The sequence below is a fragment of the Heterodontus francisci genome, chromosome 8 (assembly GCF_036365525.1).
Source record: "Heterodontus francisci isolate sHetFra1 chromosome 8, sHetFra1.hap1, whole genome shotgun sequence".
NCBI lineage: Eukaryota > Metazoa > Chordata > Chondrichthyes > Heterodontiformes > Heterodontidae > Heterodontus > Heterodontus francisci.
Window position 1 is genome coordinate 117,702,500 of NC_090378.1, and position 24,192 is coordinate 117,726,691.

General features: G+C 43.9%; 1 protein-coding gene and 1 gene segment (V, D, J or C); one reads left to right on the forward strand and one right to left on the reverse strand.

Annotated features, from left to right (window-relative positions):
* LOC137373098 (immunoglobulin kappa light chain-like) overlaps nucleotides 1-12,237 on the reverse strand; it is a 60,711-nt gene extending 48,474 nt beyond the window's left edge. The window contains 2 exon segments of the V gene segment in view: nucleotides 11,645-11,949; nucleotides 12,136-12,237. Of these exon segments, the coding sequence occupies nucleotides 11,645-11,949; nucleotides 12,136-12,184 (354 nt within the window).
* Nucleotides 1-24,192, forward strand: part of LOC137373097 (ral guanine nucleotide dissociation stimulator-like 1) — an 86,140-nt gene that overhangs the window by 40,354 nt on the left and 21,594 nt on the right. The window contains exon 2 of the mRNA XM_068037970.1: nucleotides 16,551-22,198. Coding sequence (XP_067894071.1) covers nucleotides 21,440-22,198 — 759 coding nt within the window. The 5' untranslated portion in view covers nucleotides 16,551-21,439. The remainder of the gene's footprint in view (nucleotides 1-16,550; nucleotides 22,199-24,192) is intronic.

Sequence of the window (24,192 nt, forward strand, 5' to 3'; positions counted from 1 at the left end):
TATGTCCGTATCGGAGGTGGGACTGTGTGTCCATTATTGTATATGACATATGACTGTGAGATGTGTCAGTACAGGAGGTGGGACTCTGTGTCCATTATTATATATTATATATAACTGTGGGATGTGTCAGTACAGGAGGTGGGACTGTGTGTCCATGATAAGATTATATATAACTGTGGGATGTGTCAGTACAGGAGGTGGGACTGTTTGTCCATTATTATATATTATATATAATTGTGGGATATGTCAGTACAGGAGGTGGGACTGTGTGTCCATTATTATATATTATATATAACTGTGTGATGTGTCAGTACAGGAGGTGGGACTGTGTGCCCATTATTATATATTATATATAACTGTGGGATGTGTCAGTACAGGAGGTGGGACTGTGTGTCCATTATTATATATTACATATAACTGTGGGATGTGTCAGTACAGGAGGTGGGACTGTGTGTCTATTATTGTATATGTTATATAACTGTGAGATGTGTCAGTACAGAAGGTGGGACTGTGTGTCCATTATTATATATTATATATAACTGTGGGATGTGTCAGTACAGGAGGTGGGACTGTGTGTCTATTATTGTATATGATATATAACTGTGAGATGTGTCAGTACAGAAGGTAGGACTGTGTGTCCATTATTATATATGATATATAACTGTGAGATGTGTCAGTACAGGAGGTGGGACTGTGTATCCATTATTATATATTATATATAACTGTGGGATATCTCAGTATAGGAGGTGGGACTGTGTGTCCAGAATTATATATTATATATAACTGTGGGATATGTCAGTGCAGGAGGTGGGACTGTGTGTCCATAATTATATATTATATATAACTGTGGGACGTGTCAGTGCAGGAGGTGGGACTGTGTGTCCATAATTATATATTATGTATAACTGTGGGTTGTGTCAGTAGAGGAGGTGGGACTGTGAGTCCATTATTATATATAATATATAATTGTGGGATGTGTCAGTGCAGGAGGTGGGACTGTGTGTCCAATATTATATATTATGTATAACTGTGGGATGTGTCAGTGCAGGAGGTGGGACTGTGTGTCCAATATTATGTATTATATATAACTGTGGGATGTGTCAGTGCGGGAGGTGGGACTGTGTGTCCATTATTATATATTATATATAACTGTGGGATGTGTCAGTGCGGGAGCTGGGACTGTGTGTCCATTATTATATATTATATATAACTGTGGGTTGTGTCAGTGGAGGAGGTGGGACTGTGAGTCCATTATTATATATTCTATATAATTGTGGGATGTGTCAGTGCAGGAGGTGGGACTGTTGTCCATTATTATATTTTATATATAAAGCTGTGGAACGTGTCAGTGCAGGAGGTGGAACCATGTGTCCATTATTATATATCAAATAAAACTGTGGAACGTGTCAGTCGAGGAGGTGGGACTGTGTGTCCATTATTATATAATATATATAACTGTCGGTTGTGTCAGTACAGGAGGTGGGAATGTGTGTTTATTATTACATATTATATATAACTGTGGGACGTGTCAGTACAGGAGGTGGGACTGTGTGTCCATTAGAATATTATATATAACTGTGGGATGTGTCAGTACAGGAGGTGGGACTGTGTGTCCATTATTATATATTATATATAACTGTGGGATGTGTCAGTACAGGAGGTGGGACTGTGTGTCTATTATTATATATTATATATAATTGTGGGATATGTCAGTACAGAAGGTGGGACTGTGTGTCCATTATTATATATTATATATAACTGTGGGATGTGTCAGTACAGGAGGTGGGACTGTGTGTCCATTATTATATATTATATATAACTGTGGGATGTGTCAGTACAGGAGGTGGGACTGTGTGTCTATTATTGTATATGTTATATAACTGTGAGATGTGTCAGTACAGAAGGTGGGACTGTGTGTCCATTATTATATATTATATATAACTGTGGGATGTGTCAGTACAGGAGGTGGGACTGTGTGTCTATTATTGTATATGATATATAACTGTGAGATGTGTCAGTACAGAAGGTAGGACTGTGTGTCCATTATTATATATGATATATAACTGTGAGATGTGTCAGTACAGGAGGTGGGACTGTGTATCCATTATTATATATTATATATAACTGTGGGATATCTCAGTATAGGAGGTGGGACTGTGTGTCCATAATTATATCTTATATATAACTGTGGGATCTGTCAGTGCAGGAGGTGGGACTGTGTGTCCATAATTATATATTATATATAACTGTGGGACGTGTCAGTGCAGGAGGTGGGACTGTGTGTCCATAATTATATATTATATATAACTGTGGGACGTGTCAGTACAGGAGGTGGGACTGTGTATCCATTATTATATATTATATATAACTGTGGGATATGTCAGTATAGGAGGTGGGACTGTGTGTCCATTATTATATATTATATATAACTGTGGGATGTGTCAGTACAGGAGCTGGGACTGTGTGTTCATTATTATATATTACATATAACTGTGGGATGTGTCAGTACAGGAGCTGGGACTGTGTGTTCATTATTATAGATTATATATAACTGTGGGATGTCTCAGTGCGGGAGGTGGGACTGTGTGTCCAATATGATATATTATATATAACTGTGGGATGTGTCAGTGCAGGAGGTGGGACTGTGTGTCCATTATTATATATTATATATAACTGTGGGATGTGTCAGTACAGTAGGTGGGACTGTGAGTCAATTATTATATATCATATATAACTGTGGGATGTGTCAGTGCGGGAGGTGGGACTGTGTGTCTATTATTATATATTATATATAACTGTCGGTTGTGTCAGTACAGGCGGTGGGACTGTGTGTCCATTATAATATTATTTATAACTGTGGGACGTGTCAGTACAGGAGGTGGGACTGTGTGTCCATTATTATATATTATATATAAATGTGGAATATGTCCGTATCGGAGGTGGGACTGTGTGTCCATTATTGTATATGACATATGACTGTGAGATGTGTCAGTACAGGAGGTGGGACTCTGTGTCCATTATTATATATTATATATAACTGTGGGATGTGTCAGTACAGGAGGTGGGACTGTGTGTCCATGATAAGATTATATATAACTGTGGGATGTGTCAGTACAGGAGGTGGGACTGTTTGTCCATTATTATATATTATATATAATTGTGGGATATGTCAGTACAGGAGGTGGGACTGTGTGTCCATTATTATATATTATATATAACTGTGTGATGTGTCAGTACAGGAGGTGGGACTGTGTGCCCATTATTATATATTATATATAACTGTGGAACGTGTCAGTCGAGGAGGTGGGACTGTGTGTCCATTAATATATATTATAGAGAACAGTGGGATGAGTCAGTACAGGAGGTGGGACTGTGTGTCCAATATTATATATTATATATAACTGTGGGATGTGTCAGTGCAGGTGGTGGGACCGTGTGTCCATTATTATATATTGTATATAACTGTGGGATGTGTCAGTAGAGGAGGTGGGACTGTGTGTCCATTATTATATATTATATGTAACTGTGGGATGTGTCAGTGCGGGAGGTGGGACTGTGTGTCCAATATTATATATTACATATAACTGTGGGATGTGTCAGTGCGGGAGGTGGGACCATGTGTCCATTATTATCTATTATATATAACTGTGGGATGTGTCAGTGCGGGAGGTGGGACCATGTGTCCATTATTATATATAATATATAACTGTGGGTTGTGTCAGTAGAGGAGGTGGGACTGTGAGTCCATTATTATATATTATATATAACTGTGGGATGTGTCAGTGCAGGAGGTGGCAATGTGTGTCCCTTATTATATATTATATACAACTGTGGGATGTGTCAGTGCGGGAGGTGGGACTGTTGTCCATTATTATATATTATATATAACTGTGGGATGTGTCAGTACAGGAGCTGGGACTGTGTGTCCATTATTATATTTTATATATAAAGCTGTGGAACGTGTCAGTGCAGGAGGTGGAACCATGTGTCCATTATTATATATTATATATAACTGTGGGATGTGTCAGTGCAGGAGGTGGGACGGTGTGTCCATAATTATATATTATATATAACTGTGGGATGTGTCAGTACAGGAGGTGGGACTGTGTATCCATTATTATATATTATATATAACTGTGGGATGTGTCAGTGCAGGAGGTGGGACTGTGTGTCCATTATTATATATTATATATAACTGTGGGATGTGTCAGTGCAGGAGGTGGGACTGTGTCTCCATTATTATATATTATATATAAATGTGGGATGTGTCAGTACAGGAGGTGGGACTGTTTATCCATTATTATATATTATATATAACTGTGGGATGTGTCAGTGCAGGAGGTGGGACTGTGTCTCCATTATTATATATTATATATAACTGTGGGATGTGTCAGTGCGGGAGGTGGGACTGTGTGTCCATTATTATATATTATATATAACTGTGGGATGTGTCAGTACAGGAGGTGGGACTGTGTGTTCATTATGATATATTATATATAACTGTGGGACGTGTCAGTGCAGGGCTTGGGACTGTGTATCCATTATTATATATTATATATAACTGTGGGATGTGTCAGTACAGGAGGTGGGACTGTGTGTCCATTATTATATATTATATATAACTGTGGGACGTGTCAGTGCAGGGGTTGGGACTGTGTATCCATTATTATATATTATATATAACTGTGGGATGTGTCAGTACAGGAGGTGGGACTGTGTGTCCATTATTATATATTAAATATAACTGTGGGACGTGTCAGTGCAGGGGTTGGGACTGTGTATCCATTATTATATATTATATATAACTGTGGGATGTGTCAGTACAGGAGGTGGGACTGTGTATCCATTATTATATATTATATATAACTGTGGGATGTGTCAGTGCAGGAGGTGGGACTGTGTCTCCATTATTATATATTATATATAACTGTGGGATGTGTCAGTGCGGGAGGTGGGACTGTGTGTCCATTATTATATATTATATATAACTGTGGGATGTGTCAGTACAGGAGGTGGGACTGTGTGTTCATTATGATATATTATATATAACTGTGGGACGTGTCAGTGCAGGGCTTGGGACTGTGTATCCATTATTATATATTATATATCACTGTGGGATGTGTCAGTACAGGAGGTGGGACTGTGTGTCCATTATTATATATTATATATAACTGTGGGACGTGTCAGTGCAGGGGTTGGGACTGTGTGTTCATTATTATATATTATATATAACTGTGGGACGTGTCAGTGCAGGGGTTGGGACTGTGTATCCATTATTATATATTATATATAACTGTGGGACGTGTCAGTGCAGGGGTTGGGACTGTGTGTTCATTATTATATATTATATATAACTGTGGGCCGTGTCAGTACAGGAGGTGGGACTGTGTGTCCATTATTATATATTATATATAACTGTGGGATGCGTCAGGACAGGAGGTGGGACTGTGTGTTCATTATTATATATTATATATAACTGTGGGCCGTGTCAGTACAGGAGGTGGGACTGTGTGTCCATTATTATATATTATATATAACTGTGGGATGCGTCAGTATAGGAGGTGGGACTGTGCGTCCATTTTTATATATTATATATAACTGTGGGATGCGTCAGTACAGGAGGTGGGACTGTGTGTTCATTATTATATATTATATATAACTGTGGGACGTGTCAGTGCAGGGGTTGGGACTGTGTGTTCATTATTATATATTATATATAACTGTGGGCCGTGTCAGTACAGGAGGTGGGACTGTGTGTCCATTATTATATATTATATATAACTGTGGGATGCGTCAGGACAGGAGGTGGGACTGTGTGTTCATTATTATATATTATATATAACTGTGGGCCGTGTCAGTACAGGAGGTGGGACTGTGTGTCCATTATTATATATTATATATAACTGTGGGATGCGTCAGTATAGGAGGTGGGACTGTGCGTCCATTATTATATATTATATATAACTGTGGGATGCGTCAGTACAGGAGGTGGGACTGTGTGTTCATTATTATATATTATATATAACTGTGGGCCGTGTCAGTACAGGAGGTGGGACTGTGTATCCATTATTATATATTATATATAACTGTGGGCCGTGTCAGTGCTGGAGGTGGGACTGTGTGTCCATTATTATATATTATATATAACTGTGGGCCGTGTCAGTACAGGAGGTGGGACTGTGTATCCATTATTATATATTATATATAACTGTGGGATGTGTCAGTACAGGAGGTGGGACTGTGTGTCCATTATTATATATTATATATAACTGTGGGATGTGTCAGTACAGGAGGTGGGACTGTGTGTCCATTATTATATATTATATATAACTGTGGGCCGTGTCAGTGCTGGAGGTGGGACTGTGTGTCCATTATTATATATTATATATAACTGTGGGATGCGTCAGTACAGGAGGTGGGACTGTGTGTCCATTATTATATATTGTATATAACTGTGGGATGCGTCAGTACAGGAGGTGGGACTGTGTGTCCATTATTATATATTATATATAACTGTGGGCCGTGTCAGTGCTGGAGGTGGGACTGTGTGTCCATTATTATATATTATATATAACTGTGGGATGTGTCAGTACAGGAGGTGGGACTGTGTGTCCATTATTATATATTATATATAACTGTGGGATGTGTCAGTGCGGGAGGTGGGACTGTGTGTCCAATATTATATATTACATATAACTGTGGGATGTGTCAGTGCGGGAGGTGGGACCATGTGTCCATTATTATCTATTATATATAACTGTGGGATGTGTCAGTGCGGGAGGTGGGACCATGTGTCCATTATTATATATAATATATAACTGTGGGTTGTGTCAGTAGAGGAGGTGGGACTGTGAGTCCATTATTATATATTATATATAACTGTGGGATGTGTCAGTGCAGGAGGTGGCAATGTGTGTCCCTTATTATATATTATATACAACTGTGGGATGTGTCAGTGCGGGAGGTGGGACTGTTGTCCATTATTATATATTATATATAACTGTGGGATGTGTCAGTACAGGAGCTGGGACTGTGTGTCCATTATTATATTTTATATATAAAGCTGTGGAACGTGTCAGTGCAGGAGGTGGAACCATGTGTCCATTATTATATATTATATATAACTGTGGGATGTGTCAGTGCAGGAGGTGGGACGGTGTGTCCATAATTATATATTATATATAACTGTGGGATGTGTCAGTACAGGAGGTGGGACTGTGTATCCATTATTATATATTATATATAACTGTGGGATGTGTCAGTGCAGGAGGTGGGACTGTGTGTCCATTATTATATATTATATATAACTGTGGGATGTGTCAGTGCAGGAGGTGGGACTGTGTCTCCATTATTATATATTATATATAAATGTGGGATGTGTCAGTACAGGAGGTGGGACTGTGTATCCATTATTATATATTATATATAACTGTGGGATGTGTCAGTGCAGGAGGTGGGACTGTGTCTCCATTATTATATATTATATATAACTGTGGGATGTGTCAGTGCGGGAGGTGGGACTGTGTGTCCATTATTATATATTATATATAACTGTGGGATGTGTCAGTACAGGAGGTGGGACTGTGTGTTCATTATGATATATTATATATAACTGTGGGACGTGTCAGTGCAGGGCTTGGGACTGTGTATCCATTATTATATATTATATATAACTGTGGGATGTGTCAGTACAGGAGGTGGGACTGTGTGTCCATTATTATATATTATATATAACTGTGGGACGTGTCAGTGCAGGGGTTGGGACTGTGTATCCATTATTATATATTATATATAACTGTGGGATGTGTCAGTACAGGAGGTGGGACTGTGTGTCCATTATTATATATTAAATATAACTGTGGGACGTGTCAGTGCAGGGGTTGGGACTGTGTATCCATTATTATATATTATATATAACTGTGGGATGTGTCAGTACAGGAGGTGGGACTGTGTATCCATTATTATATATTATATATAACTGTGGGATGTGTCAGTGCAGGAGGTGGGACTGTGTCTCCATTATTATATATTATATATAACTGTGGGATGTGTCAGTGCGGGAGGTGGGACTGTGTGTCCATTATTATATATTATATATAACTGTGGGATGTGTCAGTACAGGAGGTGGGACTGTGTGTTCATTATGATATATTATATATAACTGTGGGACGTGTCAGTGCAGGGCTTGGGACTGTGTATCCATTATTATATATTATATATCACTGTGGGATGTGTCAGTACAGGAGGTGGGACTGTGTGTCCATTATTATATATTATATATAACTGTGGGACGTGTCAGTGCAGGGGTTGGGACTGTGTGTTCATTATTATATATTATATATAACTGTGGGACGTGTCAGTGCAGGGGTTGGGACTGTGTATCCATTATTATATATTATATATAACTGTGGGACGTGTCAGTGCAGGGGTTGGGTCTGTGTGTTCATTATTATATATTATATATAACTGTGGGCCGTGTCAGTACAGGAGGTGGGACTGTGTGTCCATTATTATATATTATATATAACTGTGGGATGCGTCAGGACAGGAGGTGGGACTGTGTGTTCATTATTATATATTATATATAACTGTGGGCCGTGTCAGTACAGGAGGTGGGACTGTGTGTCCATTATTATATATTATATATAACTGTGGGATGCGTCAGTATAGGAGGTGGGACTGTGCGTCCATTTTTATATATTATTTATAACTGTGGGATGCGTCAGTACAGGAGGTGGGACTGTGTGTTCATTATTATATATTATATATAACTGTGGGACGTGTCAGTGCAGGGGTTGGGACTGTGTGTTCATTATTATATATTATATATAACTGTGGGCCGTGTCAGTACAGGAGGTGGGACTGTGTGTCCATTATTATATATTATATATAACTGTGGGATGCGTCAGGACAGGAGGTGGGACTGTGTGTTCATTATTATATATTATATATAACTGTGGGCCGTGTCAGTACAGGAGGTGGGACTGTGTGTCCATTATTATATATTATATATAACTGTGGGATGCGTCAGTATAGGAGGTGGGACTGTGCGTCCATTATTATATATTATATATAACTGTGGGATGCGTCAGTACAGGAGGTGGGACTGTGTGTTCATTATTATATATTATATATAACTGTGGGCCGTGTCAGTACAGGAGGTGGGACTGTGTATCCATTATTATATATTATATATAACTGTGGGCCGTGTCAGTGCTGGAGGTGGGACTGTGTGTCCATTATTATATATTATATATAACTGTGGGCCGTGTCAGTACAGGAGGTGGGACTGTGTATCCATTATTATATATTATATATAACTGTGGGATGTGTCAGTACAGGAGGTGGGACTGTGTGTCCATTATTATATATTATATATAACTGTGTGATGTGTCAGTACAGGAGGTGGGACTGTGTGTCCATTATTATATATTATATATAACTGTGGGCCGTGTCAGTGCTGGAGGTGGGACTGTGTGTCCATTATTATATATTATATATAACTGTGGGATGCGTCAGTACAGGAGGTGGGACTGTGTGTCCATTATTATATATTGTATATAACTGTGGGATGCGTCAGTACAGGAGGTGGGACTGTGTGTCCATTATTATATATTATATATAACTGTGGGCCGTGTCAGTGCTGGAGGTGGGACTGTGTGTCCATTATTATATATTATATATAACTGTGGGATGTGTCAGTACAGGAGGTGGGACTGTGTGTCCATTATTATATATTATATATTACTGTGGGATGCGTCAGTACAGGAGGTGGGACTGTGTGTCCATTATTATATATTATATATAACTGTGGGATGCGTCAGTACAGGAGGTGGGACTGTGTGTCCATTATTATATATTATATATAACTGTGGGATGTGTCAGTGCGGGAGGTGGGACTGTGTGTCCATTATTATATATTATATATAACTGTGGGATGTGTCAGTACAGGAGGTGGGACTGTGTGTTCATTATGATATATTATATATAACTGTGGGACATGTCAGTGCAGGGCTTGGGACTGTGTATCCATTATTATATATTATATATAACTGTGGGACGTGTCAGTGCAGGGGTTGGGACTGTGTGTTCATTATTATATATTATATATAACTGTGGGCCGTGTCAGTACAGGAGGTGGGAATGTGTGTCCATTATTATATATTATATATAACTGTGGGATGCGTCAGTACAGGAGGTGGGACTGTGTGTTCATTATTATATATTATATATAACTGTGGGCCATGTCAGTACAGGAGGTGGGACTGTGTGTCCATTATTATATATTATATATAACTGTGGGATGCGTCAGTATAGGAGGTGGGACTGTGCGTCCATTATTATATATTATATATAACTGTGGGATGCGTCAGTACAGGAGGTGGGACTGTGTGTTCATTATTATATATTATATATAACTGTGGGCCGTGTCAGTACAGGAGGTGGGACTGTGTATCCATTATTATATATTATATATAACTGTGGGATGTGTCAGTACAGGAGGTGGGACTGTGTGTCCATTATTATATATTAGATATAACTGTGGGATGTGTCAGTGCTGGAGGTGGGACTGTGTGTCCATTATTATATATTATATATAACTGTGGGATGTGTCAGTGCTGGAGGTGGGACTGTGTGTCCATTATTATATATTAGATATAACTGTGGGCCGTGTCAGTGCTGGAGGTGGGACTGTGTGTCCATTATTATATATTATATATAACTGTGGGATGTGTCAGTCGAGGAGGTGGGACTGTGTGTCCATTATTATATATTATATATAACTGTGGGATGCGTCAGTACAGGAGGTGGGACTGTGTGTTCATTATTATATATTATATATAACTGTGGGCCATGTCAGTACAGGAGGTGGGACTGTGTGTCCATTATTATATATTATATATAACTGTGGGATGCGTCAGTATAGGAGGTGGGACTGTGCGTCCATTATTATATATTATATATAACTGTGGGATGCGTCAGTACAGGAGGTGGGACTGTGTGTTCATTATTATATATTATATATAACTGTGGGCCGTGTCAGTACAGGAGGTGGGACTGTGTATCCATTATTATATATTATATATAACTGTGGGATGTGTCAGTACAGGAGGTGGGACTGTGTGTCCATTATTATATATTAGATATAACTGTGGGATGTGTCAGTGCTGGAGGTGGGACTGTGTGTCCATTATTATATATTATATATAACTGTGGGATGTGTCAGTGCTGGAGGTGGGACTGTGTGTCCATTATTATATATTAGATATAACTGTGGGCCGTGTCAGTGCTGGAGGTGGGACTGTGTGTCCATTATTATATATTATATATAACTGTGGGATGTGTCAGTGCTGGAGGTGGGACTGTGTGTCCATTATTATATATTATATATAACTGTGGGCCGTGTCAGTGCTGGAGGTGGGACTGTGTGTCCATTATTATATATTATATATAACTGTGGGATGTGTCAGTACAGGAGGTGGGACTGTGTGTCCATTATTATATATTATATATAACTGTGGGATGTGTCAGTACAGGAGGTGGGACTGTGTGTCCATTATTATATATTATTTATAACTGTGGGATGTGTCAGTACAGGAGGCGGGACTGTGTGTATTGAGGTTTTTGTGCGGCTCTGTCTCACTGTGTAGGGGCTGCTGCTATATTGCTGACAGTAATAATCTGCGACATCCTCATTCTGTACATTACTGATTGTCAGAGTGAATTTGGTGTTCTGTTGACTGCCGGTGAATCGTTCGGATATTCCTGTGTATCGATTTGTTGCATAATAGATCAGGAGAGTGGGTTTCTGACCGTCTCGCTGCTGATACCAAGCTACATCATTGCTAACGGACTGGCTGGCCGTGCAGGTGATCGTTGCGGTCTGTCCCAGTGTCACTGACAGTGCCGGTGGAGACTGGGTCATGATGATGGTGTCTCCACTGATACCTGAGGGGTAATAGAGAAACAGAGTGAAGTAAGAACTGTCACAGAAAGACCCTGTAAAATGAGATATTATTAGAGACAGTGACCGCTCCTCTTGTTTCATCATTTTCTCTCCAATCACAAGTCAGTAGAATTGGACTGAAATAAACAGCAGGAAAATATTAACCGTGGAAGGAGAGAGATTTGTACCTGCGACGCAGAATGCCAGAGGCCAGATCAGCTGGATGGGTGAAATCATGGTGTCTGCTCCTGTCTCTGTGCCTGGTTACTGATAAACTCTCCCTTCACTGGGCTCTGCTTTATAAAGCTGCAGCCTGTGAGAGTCTGACTGCCTGTTTCTCAGTATGTAAATGGTATCACCCAGAGAAAGGCACGTCAGCAACTCTCACTTCCTCTTCTCTCTTTCTGTTTCCCTCACTACCTCCCTCCTTCTATTTCTCACCCCCTCTCTCTCTGCCTCTTTATCTCCTATCTCAATCCCTTTCCCTCTTTTGCCCTCTCCCTCTCACTCACTGTCTCTCTCTCCCCCACCCTCCTGAAATCTTTCTCACTCCCCTTCCCTCATTCTCCTTGTCTCTCTCTCCATATCTCTTTCTCTCTTTTTCTGCTTCTCCCCATCCCTACCTCTCACTCTTTGTCTCTCTGCCTGCTCTCTGTCCGCTCTCTCTCCCTCATTCTCTGTCTGTATCTCTCTCTGTCTGTGTCTTTGTCTTTCTGCCTACTCATCTCTCTCTCCCTCACTCTTTGCCTGTCTCCCCATCTTGTTCTTCCAATCTCACTCTCCCTATTTTGCTCTCTCCTCCTCTCCCTGTCTCCCTGTCTCTGTCTCTCTCCCTCCCTATCTCTCTATCTCTCTGTCCTTGTTCCTCTGCCTACTCATCTCTCTCCCACCCTCCATTGTTCTGTAATTCTGTAACTGATCTCTAAAACAGGAGTTATTACTGGAGACTGGAACACTTTGAGGCCTGGTGCAGCAGTTAAATGTCTCCCTCTCTATCTCTCTCTGTCTCACAGCCTCCACCTCACTCTCTCTTTCCCACAGTCTCCCAGGTGGAGCACAGTTAAATGAAGGGTAAAACTCCCTCTGCTCTGCCCCACCAATGGATGTTAACCCTTGACACCAGAAACATGCCTTCTCCTGGAGTAAGGCCCCATTCCCCACAGTGACCATGCTTTGGCCTCTCTCAGTAAGACTGGCAGATTATTGTCAAATTTAGGGCAGTTCTGTGCTGTTGGTCTATTCTCAATGGGACTGGTTTGGACAGAAAGCTCATTTCATGAAGGCCCAGCAGAGAGAGGAGATCCTCACCCCATCAGTGTGAGCTGGAGGGACAGGACAGAGTCTGACCCACTGCCCCATCCTGTCAGCTCATAACATGTTCAAATCCCTTCCCGTCTCCATCCCCTTCCATGGTCAGGCTCCAGGTCATTGGAGTTTTACTGGGATGAGGGGCGGACAATCAAACATTTACAACATGAAGGAGCTGTCCTCCACATCAACCATAGTGTCCATGTTCCATTGGTCCTCCAATAGGGACCAGTAAACATGGGCCTCCTTCCCACTGGACCTCCAATAGGGACCAGTAAACATGGGCCTCCTTCCCACTGGGCATCCAATAGGGACCAGTAAACATGGGCCTCCTTCCCACTGGGCATCCAATAGGGACCAGTAAACATGGGCCTCCTTCCCACTGGGCATCCAATAGGGACCAGTAAACATGGGCCTCCATCCCACTGGGCATCCAATAGGGACCAGCAAACATGGGCCTCCATCCCACTGGGCCTCCAATAGGGACCAGTAAACATGGGCCTCTGTTTTCCTCCATGGCCTCACTCCTCCCTACCTTTGCCTCCTGCTGCAGACTCACATTCCCTCTCTCACTCTTCCATCTTCTGACACTGCTTTCCTGCCCATCGCTGCTTCCTTCATCCCACCATTGACAGCAGGGTCTTCAGATGCCTCGGCCCTGCTCTCTGAACTCCCGCCATTAATCCCTCTCCCTCTCCAGGTCTCTCTCTGCTCCATCAAACTCTATCCTTTCACCCAAGCCTTTGATCACTCTTCCTAAAGACCCCTCACCACCTCCTCCGTTCCTCATACTGCAGCTCTGTGAAGCATCTTGTGACGTTTTGTATATTATAGGCGCTATATAAATTCAAGTTGGGTGTGGATTTCGGGTGGGGACAGAATTGGATACAGTGGTGATGGTCCCTGTAGTCAAATATCCTGTTGACAGGGTCCAGGCTTATAGACACAGAATGGGGAAGTGGGTGAGGTAGGAATGTGCTGTCGGGGCCCATGGAACTGTCACCCCAGCATGAAGTGTCGCTCAGGAGGGGAGAGGGAATGTTCGGAGTCCTGAGCTCCATTTCCCACACCAGGCATTTTGTCTTCCAATGAATGAATGAGATGCCAATTTCGAGCCCAGGTTAGGGACAGTCTCGTACTGTGGGCCCAGGTCTCGAAGAGGGAATTGGAGATATACCTGAAAAGGAAAGATTTGCTGGGTTATAGGGCCAGAGAGGGGCAGTGGGACTAATTGGGTAGCTCACAGGCACGATGGGCTGAATGGCCTCCTTCTGTGCTGTAAAATTCTAGATAGTGTGTGCGGTTCACAGTTTTCTCCCGTGTCATTAACAAACGTCCAGCTGCTCCAAGCTCCTTCTTTCACTTCCTCTGTTGGTTAAGTTTCAATCTTCCGAACTGACAGTCTTTGCAGTTATTTTTTACATTGGGGATTTCTGCTGTGGTCTGAGTCTCTAATAATAACCGTCCAATCAGTGAAAATAACAGCAGCTGAGAGCAGTCAGCACTGAGGACCCAGTCTCACTGGGAAACACATTGGGAAGATCAAAGCTGATTGTTTAGTGAATTCTCTGAATACTCTTGACTCCCCCACCAGAGGAAACAGTTTCTCTTGATCTCTCTGAATCATTTTAATCCTTTATTCATCTTAAATACCTCAATGAGATCACCCCTAAATTCTCTGAACTCAAGGGAATACAAGCCTAGTCTATACAATCTGTCCTGATAATTTAACCCTTTCAGTCCCGGTATCATTCTGGTGAATCTGTGCTGCACCCCCTCCAAGGCCAATCTCTCCTTCCTGAGGTGCGGGGCCCAGAACTGAACACAGTTACTCCAGATGCAGTTAAACCAGAGCTTTATTCAACTGGAGTAAAACCCCTTTGTATTCCAGTCCCCTTGATAGAAAGACCAACATTCCATTAGCCTTATTCAATATGTTTTGTACCTGTCACTAGATTTTAGTACTTTCTGTACTTGGACCCTTAAATCTCTCTGTTCCTCCACAGTTCTCAGCTTCTCACCATTTAGAAATTACTCTGATTTATCTTTCTCAGGTCCAAACTGGATGACCTCACACTGTCCACATTGAACTCCATCTGCCATTGTCTTCGGTCCCCATCACAAACTCCATTCCCGAGCCACTGATTCCATCCCTCTCCCAGGGACTGTCTGAGACTGAACCAGGCAGTTCACAGCCATGGCATTGTAGTTGATGCTGAGATGTGTTACTGAACACATAAACCACATCATCACGAAAACCACCTATTTCCACATTGCTAACATTACCAGTTTCTACCACACCTCAGCTCATCCACTGCTGAAACCCTCATCCATGCATTTATTACCTCTAGACTTGAGTATTCCAATGCTCTCCTGACAGGTCTCACACATTCTACCCACTGTAAACTTGATCTCATCTAAAACTCTGCTGCCTGCGTTCGAACTCGCAGAAAGTCCTGTCCTGTTCCCCCATCACCTCGATGCTCATTGGACAACATTGTCTCCTGGTTCGGCAATGGCTCAGTTTTAAAATTCTCATCCTTGTTATCAAATCCCTCCCTATCTCTGGAACCTCCTCCAAGCTGCTGAACTTAGTGTCATCAGCAATCTTGGATAGATGTCTCTATTCCTTCATCCAAGTCATTGATCAATATAGTGAAAAGTTGAGGCTCCAGCACAGATCCCTGGGGACACCACGATTCACATCTTGCTAATTGGAGTAAATACACATTATCCCTACTCTCTGTCTCCTACCTCCTAACCAATTCCTTACCCATGTCAAAACATTTCCTCACATTCCATATGCTTCCATTTTGCGAACAGTCTCTTGTGTGGAACCTTCTCAAATGCCTTCTGGAAATCCATATAAATAACATCCATAGACATTCCCTTATCGACCACATTAGTGACCGCTTCAAAAAATACAACTCGGTTAGTTAAACATGTTTCACCCTTTTTAAATCCGTGCTGACTCTCTCTGATCAGTTTATATTTGTCAGTCATTCTGTCCCTAATAACAGATTCAAATAACTTCCCCAAAACAGATGTTAAACTGAGATGTTAGTCGTGAATTACTCAAGCAAACAGCCGTCAGAGAGACGAGGGCTGAACGGCCTCCTCCTGTGCTGTAGAATTATACTGCTTTTTGGCTGAAACATGTGGATTGGAACAGGAGGTGTGCTGGAGTTTAAACAATGAGTTAAATATGGAGGTAGTGTCATTAGTGGGTAATGCACAGTCTACATTGTGTCCAGGACCCTCTCTAAAAGATGTCTTTCTCTTTTTCCTTTTTCAGGTCCAGGGCTGTAATTAAGGAGCTGAAAGAATATTTAGTGAAGAAGTTTCCGGACTGTGCGGTGTGTGTGAAGGTGTTCGGCAGTGACTGATGATTACAGCTCCTTGTTCAGTCTGCTCCGCCCTCACCACTGATCAAGCCATGTAACCTCCTGTCACACTGAGTGAAATTACAATCGATATCATAGTGTCAGTCACAGAAAACAACAGCATCACAGTCTGAGTCACTGGGACAGACATCACTGCCGCACATCAAAGAACAGACCCCTTATCCCCTCTCACCATGTTCATAAACCATACAGTAGAGAAAATATACTGACAAACACCACCTTATATTAAACACTCACACCCATAGAACACCATCAGAGGTAGAGGATGGGACAGAGATTGAGAGAGATAGATAGAAAGAGAGAGTGAGATGGAGAGAGAGAGAGAGAGATAGACTCTGTGTCAGCTCCTGTACATGTTTTTTCTTATTCATTCATGGGATGTGGGCATCACTGGCTAGGCCAGCATTTATTGTCCATCCCTAATTGCCCTTGAGAAGGTGATGGTGAGCTGCCTTCTTGAACCGCTGCAGTCCATTTGGGGTAGGTATACCCACAGTGCTGTTAAGAAGGGAGTTCCAGGATTTTGACCCAACGACAGTGAAGAAATGGGAATATAGTTCCAAGTCAGGATGGTGTGTGACTTGGAGGGGAACTTGCAGGTGGTCGTGTTCCCATGCATCTGCTGCCCTTGTCCATCTAGGTGGTAGATGTCACAGGTTTGGAAGGTGTTGCCTAAGGAGGCTTGGTGTCTTACTGCAGTGCATCTTGTAGATGGTACACACTGCTGCCATTGTAGGTCTCTTGTGGAGGGAGTGAATGTTTGTGGATGGGGTGCCAATCAAGCAGGCTGCTTTGTCCTGGATGGTATCGAGCTTCTTGAGTGTTGTTGGAGCTGTACCCATCCAGGCAAGTGGAGAGTATTCCATCACACTCCTGACTTGTGCCTTGTAGATGGTGGACAGGCTTTGGGGAGTCAGGAGGTGAGTTACCCGCCACAGGATTCCTAGCCTCTGACCTGCTCTTGTAGCCACGGTATTTATATGGCTACTTCAGTTCAGTTTCTGGTCAATGGTAACCCCCAGGATATTGATTGTGGAGCATTCCGCGATTGTAATGCCATTGAATGTCAAGGGAAAATATTTAGATTCTTACTTGTTGGAGATGGTCAGTGCCTGGCACTTGTGTGGCGCGAATGTTACTTGCCACTTATTAGCCCAAGCCTGGATATTGTCCAGGTCTTGCTGCATTTCTACACGGACTGCTTCAGTATCTGAGGAGTCACAAATGGTGCTGAACATTGTGCAATCATCAGCGAACATCCCCACTTCTGACCTTATAATTGAAGGAAGCTCATTGATGAAGCAGCTGAAGATGGTTGGGCCCAGGACACTACCCTACAGAACTCCTGCAGTGTTGTCCTGGAGCTCAGATGATTGATCTCCAACAACCACAACCATCTTCCTTTGTGCTAGGTATGACTCCAGCCAGTGGAGGGTTTCCCCCTGATTCCCATTGACCTCAGTTTTGCTCGGGCTCTTTGATGCCATACTCTGTCAAATGCTGCCTTGATGTCAAGGGCGGTCACTCTCACCTCACCTCTTGAGTTCAGCTCTTTTGTCCATGTTTGAACCAAGGCTGTAATGAGGTCAGGAGCTGAGTGGCCCTAGCGGAACCCAAACTGAGCGTCACTGAGCTGGTTATTGCTAAGCAGGTGCCGCTTGATGGCACTGTTGATGACACCTTCCATCACTTTACCGATGATTGCGAGTCGGCTGATGGGGCGGTAATTGGCCGGGTTGGATTTGTCCAGCTTTTTGTGTATAGGACATACCTGGGCAATTTTCCACATTGCAGGGTAGATGCCAGTGTTGTACCTGAACTGGAACAGCTTGGCTATGGGCGCAACAAGTTCTGGAGCACAGGCCTTCAGTATTGTTGTTGGAATGTTATCAGGGCCCATAGCTTTTGCAGTATCCAGTGCCTTCAGTTGTATCTTGATATCACGCGGAGTGAATCGCATTGGCTGCAGTCTGGCATCTGTGATGTTGGGGACTTCAGGAGGAGGCTGAGATGGATCATCTACTCAGGACTTTTGGCTGAAGATTGTTGCAAATGGTTCAGCCTTATCTTTTGCACTGATGTGCTGGGCTCCCCCATCATTGAGGTTGGGGATATTTGTGGAGCCTCCTCTTCCAGTTAGTTGTTTAATTGTCCACCACCATTCACGACTGGATGTGGCAGGACTGCAGAGCTTAGATCTGATCCGTTGGTTATGGGATTGCTTAGCTCTGTCTATCGCATGCTGCTTACGCAGTTTGGCAGGCAAGTAGTCCTGTGTTGTAGCTCCACCGGGTTGGCACCTCATTTTGAGGTATGCCTGGTGCTTCTCCTGGCATGCCCTCCTGCACTCTTCATTGAACCAGGGTTGATCCCCCGGCTTGATGGTAATGATAGAGTGGGGGATATGCCAGGCCATGAGGTTACAGATTGTGATTGAGTACAATTCTGCTGCTGCTGATGGCCCATAGTGCCTCATGGATGCCCAGTTTTGAGTTGCTAGATCTGTTCAAAATTTATCCCATTTAGCACGGTGCTAGTGCTACACAACATGATGGAGGGTATCTTCAATACGAAGACGGGACTTCGTCTCCACATTGATTGTGCGGTGGTCACTCCGACCAATACTGTCATGGACAGAAGCATCTGTGGCAGGCAGCTTGGTGAGGATGAGGTCAAGTATGTTTTACCCTATTATTGGTTCACTCACCACCTACTGCAGACAGTCTTGCAGCTATGTCATTTAGGACTTGGCCAGCTCAGTCAGTAGTGGTGCTACCGAGCTACTCTTGGTGATGGACATTGAAGACTCCCACCCAGAGTATATTCTGTGCCCTTGCCAGCTTCAGTGTTTCCTCCAAGTGCTGTTCAACATGGAGGAGTACTGCTTCATCAGCTGAGGGGGGCAGTAGGTGTTAATCAGCAGGAGGTTTCTTTGCCCATGTTTAACCTGATGCCATGAGACTTCATGGGGTCTGGAGTCACAGTTGAGGACACCCTCCCAACTGTATACCACTGTGCTGTCCCCTCTGCTGGTTCTGTCCTGCCGGTGGGACAGGACATAGGCGGGGATGGGGATGGTGATGGCAGTATCCGGGGCATTGTCTGCAAGGTATGATTACGTGAGTATATCTATGTCAGGCTGTTGCTTGACTAGTCTGTGGGACAGCTCTCCCAATTTTGGCACAATCCCTAGGTGTTAGGAAGGAGGGCTTTGCAGGGTTGACAGGACTGGATTTGTCGTTGTCATTTCTGGTGCCCAGGTCAATGATGTGTGGTCCGTCCAGTTTCATTCCTTATTGACTTTGTAGCAACTAGATGCAACTGAGTGGCTTGCTAGGCCATCTCAGAAGGCATTAAGTATAAAACGCATTGGGACTGGAATCACATATAGGCCAGACCAAGTATGGATGGCAGATTTCCTTCCCTAAAGGGCATTAGAGAACCAGATGGGCTTTTACAACAATCGGCAATGGTTTCATAGCCATCATTAATTCCAGATTTATTAACTGAATGCAAGTTTCACCTTCTGCACTGATGGGATTTGAACCCATCTCCCCAGAGTAATACCCTGGGTCGCTCATCCAGTGACAATACCACTACACCACCACCTCCCCACATGTAAGAGTGAAGAAGTCTTATTGCAGTTCGATCGGACCTTGCTGAGACCACACCTGGTGAACTGTGGACAGTTTTGGTCTCTTTACCTAAGGAAGGATATACTGGCCTTGGAAGGAGTGCAGCAAAGATTCACCAGACTGATTCCTGGGATGAGGGGATTGTCCTATGAGGAGAGATTGAGTAGACTGGGACATTATTCCCTGAAATGTAGAAGAATGAGAGGTGATCTGATTGAAAGATATACAATTTGTAATGTGATTGACAGGGTAGATACTGGGAGGATGTTTTCGCCTGGCTGGGGAATCTAGAACTAGGGGTCCCAGTCTCAGAATAAGGGGTCGGCCATTTCGGACTGAGATAAGGAGAAATTTCTTCACTCAAGATGTTGTGAATCTTTGGAATCTTTGGAATTCTGTATCCCAGAGAGCTGTGGATGCTCAGTCCTTGAGTATATTGAAGACAGGGGTCCATACATTTTTGGTTACAACAGAAATTAAGGAATAGGGGATAGTACGGGAAGGTGGAATTGAGTGAGAAGACCAGCCATGATCATATTGAATGGTGGAGTAGATTCAAAGGGCCGAATGGCCTCCCCTGCTCCTATTTCTGATGTGATTATAATTGTGTCAGTATGTGTTAATAATAAATGGGTTTCCTCTATTTTAACTGGTCATTATTTAATGATTGAGCTGTTACCCAGGATAAGCTGCAGAAGGTCCAGTTTCTAACCCGAAACTCACCACTCGGGCTCTTGGTCAACATGAACTGGTTACTGTCCCGCCCTCCCTGACTAGTCTCTGAGTTGCTGTATTTAAAATGTACATTTTCCTTTAATCCATCCAGTGCAGTCTCCAGCCAGGGCTCCATTCATCCAGTGCAGTCTCCAGCCAGGGCTCCGTTCATCCAGTGCAGTCTCCAACCAAGGCTCCATTCATCCAGTGCATTCTCCAGCCAGGGCTCCATTCATCCAGTGCAGTCTCCAGCCAGGGCTCCATTCATCCAGTGCAGTCTCCAGCCAGGGCTCCATTCATCCAATGCAGTCTCCAGCCAGGGCTCCATTCATCCAGTGCAGTCTCCAGCCAGGGCTCCATTCATCCAATGCAGTCTCCAGCCAGGGCTCCATTCATCCAGTGCAGTCTCCAGTCAGGGGTCCATTCATCCAATGCAGTCTCCAGCCAGGGCTCCATTCATCCAGTGCAGTCTCCAGCCAGGCCTCCATTCATCCAATGCAGTCTCCAGCCAGGGCTCCATTCATCCAGTGCAGTCTCCAGCCAGGGCTCCATTCATCCAGTGCAGTCTCCAGTCAGGGCTCCATTCATCCAGTGCAGTCTCCAGGCCAGGGCTCCATTCATCCAGTGCAGTCTCCAGCCAAGGCTCCATTCATCCAGTGCAGTCTCCAGCCAGGGTTCCATTCATCCAGTGCAGTCTCCAGCCAAGGCTCCATTCATCCACTGCAGTCTGCAGCCAGGGCTCCATTCAACAACTGCAGTCTCCAGCCAGGGCTCCATTCATCCAGTGCCGTCTCCAGCCAGGGCTCCATTCATCCAGTGCAGTCTCTAGCCAGGGCTCCATTCATCCAGTGCAGTCTCCAGCCAGGGTTCCATTCATCCAGTGCAGTCTCCAGCCAAGGCTCCATTCATCCACTGCAGTCTGCAGCCAGGGCTCCATTCATCCACTGCAGTCTCCAGCCAGGGCTCCATTCATCCAGTGCCGTCTCCAGCCAGGGCTCCATTCATCCAGTGCAGTCTCTAGCCAGGGCTCCATTCATCCAGTGCAGTCTCCAGCCAGGGCTCCATTCATCCAGTGCAGTCTCCAGCCAGGGCTCCATTCATCCAGTGCAGGCTCCAGCCAGGGCTCCGTCCATCCAGTGCCGTCTCCAGCCAAGGCTCCATTCATCCATCACATCAGTAAAACGTACAAGGTGAAAACCATCGAACTGTAATAGTGGAGACTGTCGTCAGGATGGGGGAGCAGGGAGCTGCATGGATTGGTGGAGGGACATCCTCTTTCCTCTCAGATACACACCTCCCTGAGCTCCATCCCTCCCTCCATCCGAGCTCCATCCCTCCCTCTATCTGATCTCCATCCCTCCATCTATCTGAGCTCCATCCCTCCCTCTATCTGAGCTCCATCCCTCCCTCTGTCTGAGCTCCATCCCTCACTCTATCTGAGCTTCATCCCTCCCTGTGTCCGAGCTCCATCCCTCCCTCTGTCTGAGCTCCATCCCTCCCTCTATCTGAGCTCCATCCCTCCCTCCATCTGAGCTCCATCCCTCCCTCTATCTGATCTCCATCCCTCCATCTATCTGAGCTCCATCCCTCCCTCTATCTGAGCTCCATCCCTCCCTCTGTCTGAGCTCCATCCCTCCCTCTGTCTGAGCTCCATCCCTCCCTCTATCTGAGCTTCATCCCTCCCTGTGTCTGAGCTCCATCCCTCCCTCTGTCTGAGCTCCATCCCTCCCTCTATCTGAGCTTCATCCCTCCCTGTGTCTGAGCTCCATCCCTCCCTCTGTCTGAGCTCCATCCCTCCCTCTATTTGAGCTGCTGGGAGTCAGACCTGAGTTTGTTACATTTAATACCATTCAGAATAATGTCTGCATATTTTAAGTGTAAGTTTGATGAAATAAATTTGAACAGCACCAAAAACATTACAAATGGCTACTACATTTGGCAAAGTAGAAACCACAGCATTGTGTCAATGAGCATAGAACTAATGAAAGGGAGAATAAAAACTTTATGAATATGATTATCAGAAATGTGTCATTATTATATTTAAAAAGGTCTCCTTGTCAGTAAAGATATATCCTGTTGAGTAATATATGCAGACAGGCTGTGCTAAAGTTGGACAATGTTGAGATGTTGATTTCATGTTTTAACAATAAGCAGAATTAAGTTAACAAGATGTGAACAAGATGAGCAGAAATTGTTTACAGATGCTGATGACAGCCTCTGTGTTCCTCAGAGGGTCCCAGTTGTGTTGTTCACAAACCATGTTTTGCAGCCAGGCTGCTCTTCTTAAAGGCAGGCTGTCCCTTTTAAAGGAAATCTGAACTGAATAATATTGCTGCAGTTTAAATGATGCCAAACAGAATGCCAGGGGAGGGAGGGGCTTCAAGGATGACAGAGGCATGAACAGTGGAGGTGGGTAGGAGCAGAGATACCATGGTTCTTCAGGGGGTGGGGGTTGCGGTTAGGATGCATTGGTGGGTGTGTGAGGGTGAGGTGGAGTATTTGACTGTCAGGAGTGAATCCTGAGTGCTCGGGATTGTTACTGGGTGAGTGATGGGGGTGTGGTACAATGAGCAGGAGGAGAGGTTGGTGCTGTGCTTGGTGGGAGATGTCCTGTGAAGATACATTCACTGACCTTGACCACCCTGTGAGGTCACTGAACTTCTCGCGACACTGCTGTCAGGTCCTCAGGTCCAGACTCCAGGAATTGACCTCCCTGGTCATCGCTCCCATTCTCTTCTGAGAGTTTTGCTTTGAGGGCCTCCTGGCTCCTTGTGCAAACATTGATTCTCTCCTCCTTTGTACCTCCTCTATTAATGTCTCCAGTGTCACATCGGGAAACTTGGGAGCCCTCTCTCTGCTCTCCAGCCTGTGTTTTCAGGTACATCACACTTCACAATCCAGTCTGTGTACTCAGGTACATCACACGTCACAGTCCAGTCTGTGTACTCAGGTACATCACACTTCACAATCCAGTCTGTGTCCTCAAGTAGATCACACTTCACAATCCAGTCTGTGTACTCAGGTACATCACACTTCACAGTCCAGTCTGTGTACTCAGGTACATCACACTTCACAATCCAGTCTGTGTACTCAGGTACATCACACTTCACAATCCAATCTATGTACTCAGGAACATCACAATTCACAATCCGGTCTGCATACTCAGGTACATCACACTTCACCA